Here is a 1,564-nt window from a genome sequence, read left to right on the forward strand (position 1 = left end):
ACAAGTAGCAATCATTCAACCTCTCTGGTTGATGGAAAGGCGAACAGATATGAACGACCAGCTCGTCGTCGTGCATGACGCGGGCCAATGAGTGGCTTACCGCGGGTGCTGGCCTATGGGCCACAGAGCGATCAACAATAAGGGAGAAGCTTCCCACGGTGATCATGATGACATCATTACCCGCGTCAACGCACGCCTCTTCGCTCTTGACCACCATCTCACTCGACGCCCATGCGCGGCATGCCTTATTACCCGAACATATCATCTAGTGATTTCAACGTGAAGGTGTTTGATCGTATGGAATATCTGCACTATTGAGGTGTTCAGAAACTATGACTATAGAGTGATAGATATATCGGACACCTGAAGAGGACACGATCATCACCGCTGTGCGTCCGTCTTCCCCACTCCTTTTCTCTAAGACTGCTCCTGCCTCGACTGGACATGATTTACCGGTAGGTTCAAGGATGATTTTTATATGATGTACTCGCGCTGCGTCGTCGAAGACCGCGCTCTCTATCGATCTTCTCAAAGTGTACGCCCCTTCTCCTCGATGTTCGGCTGCTAATCTAACTATATTTTCTATGCTTCCGGTGCCTGTATAGGTGAGCTTGTTCTCGTGTCTGGATTGCTGCTTCACTGTCTTCTGTGACAATTGTGCGTTTGTTATCATACTTCCCATGTCTATGGATTGCGAATACAATCGCCTACGGGTCCTCTTGTCTCCATCCACATTGGCGAGTGCAGTATTGTTTGATTCATTGGGTACAATATCATAATCGGTTTCCAGACTTTCATGTATTCGTCGAGCAGTATGGAACGATTGGGTCATAACGATGGTGCCAAGGTGGCACATGTTTTGCGAGATATCTTTTCTTGGATGTCTGCGCCCTTATTTTCAATGTCCCTGTCTGTATAAATGTGAAATACAATCCATCTTTGCTATGCTGAGGTCGAGAGAATGGTGAGAACAGAACATAACGCCTGGAAAGTGGTTTTCGGCTCTATATTGATCGGTTAGGCCATACAAGGTTCCATAAGGTTATACACCTTATTGGGCCATATTGCCCTCTTTGCTACCGTATAACGGTCTGCGCCGCTAAGAGCCTAATATACCCTTATACACACTTATACGGCCTGATATGTTTTGGTCGACTTTTGCGACATTCGAGTGTCGCTGCCAGGGTGCTGGGTTCGTTGCTTGGTCCGTTTGAGTCGCAGACAGCGCTATGGCCGTCGTCGATGTTGGTGTTGCTCTTCGCAGTGAGTACCATATTGAAGACACAGGCTAGGACGAACAGAGAGGAATGAAACGGAATGGAGACGAGAGGACTCAGAAACACCGAGGGAGAAGGGCATTATATATATGCCCAGCTTGACAAAGATCAACCTCACTGCCCAACTTGGGCACCTTGACACGGTGACTACAAAGGGGTATTCATTGTTTCGGGTAACCACGCTGGCGGGCGATCGTTGGCGTGGTGGCACGAACGATACCGACTCTGAGAATAGTACAAGGATGAGTGCCACCGCGGAGTTCTCCGAGGTACTTCGTATTCTACTC

At 48.4% G+C, this 1,564-nt stretch overlaps 1 protein-coding gene across 1 annotated transcript; it reads right to left on the reverse strand.

Moving 5' to 3' along the window:
* Window positions 1-1,051: 1,051 nt before the first annotated feature.
* Window positions 1,052-1,274, reverse strand: STEHIDRAFT_164190 (uncharacterized protein; the record flags this gene model as incomplete). The annotated part of the gene is made up of 2 exons (XM_007311911.1): window positions 1,052-1,076; window positions 1,129-1,274. The coding sequence occupies 2 exons, from the start codon at window positions 1,272-1,274 to the stop codon at window positions 1,052-1,054; spliced, it is 171 nt and encodes a 56-aa protein (XP_007311973.1).
* Window positions 1,275-1,564: the final 290 nt, after the last annotated feature.

The sequence above is a fragment of the Stereum hirsutum genome, assembly GCF_000264905.1.
Source record: "Stereum hirsutum FP-91666 SS1 unplaced genomic scaffold STEHIscaffold_152, whole genome shotgun sequence".
Taxonomy (NCBI): domain Eukaryota; kingdom Fungi; phylum Basidiomycota; class Agaricomycetes; order Russulales; family Stereaceae; genus Stereum; species Stereum hirsutum.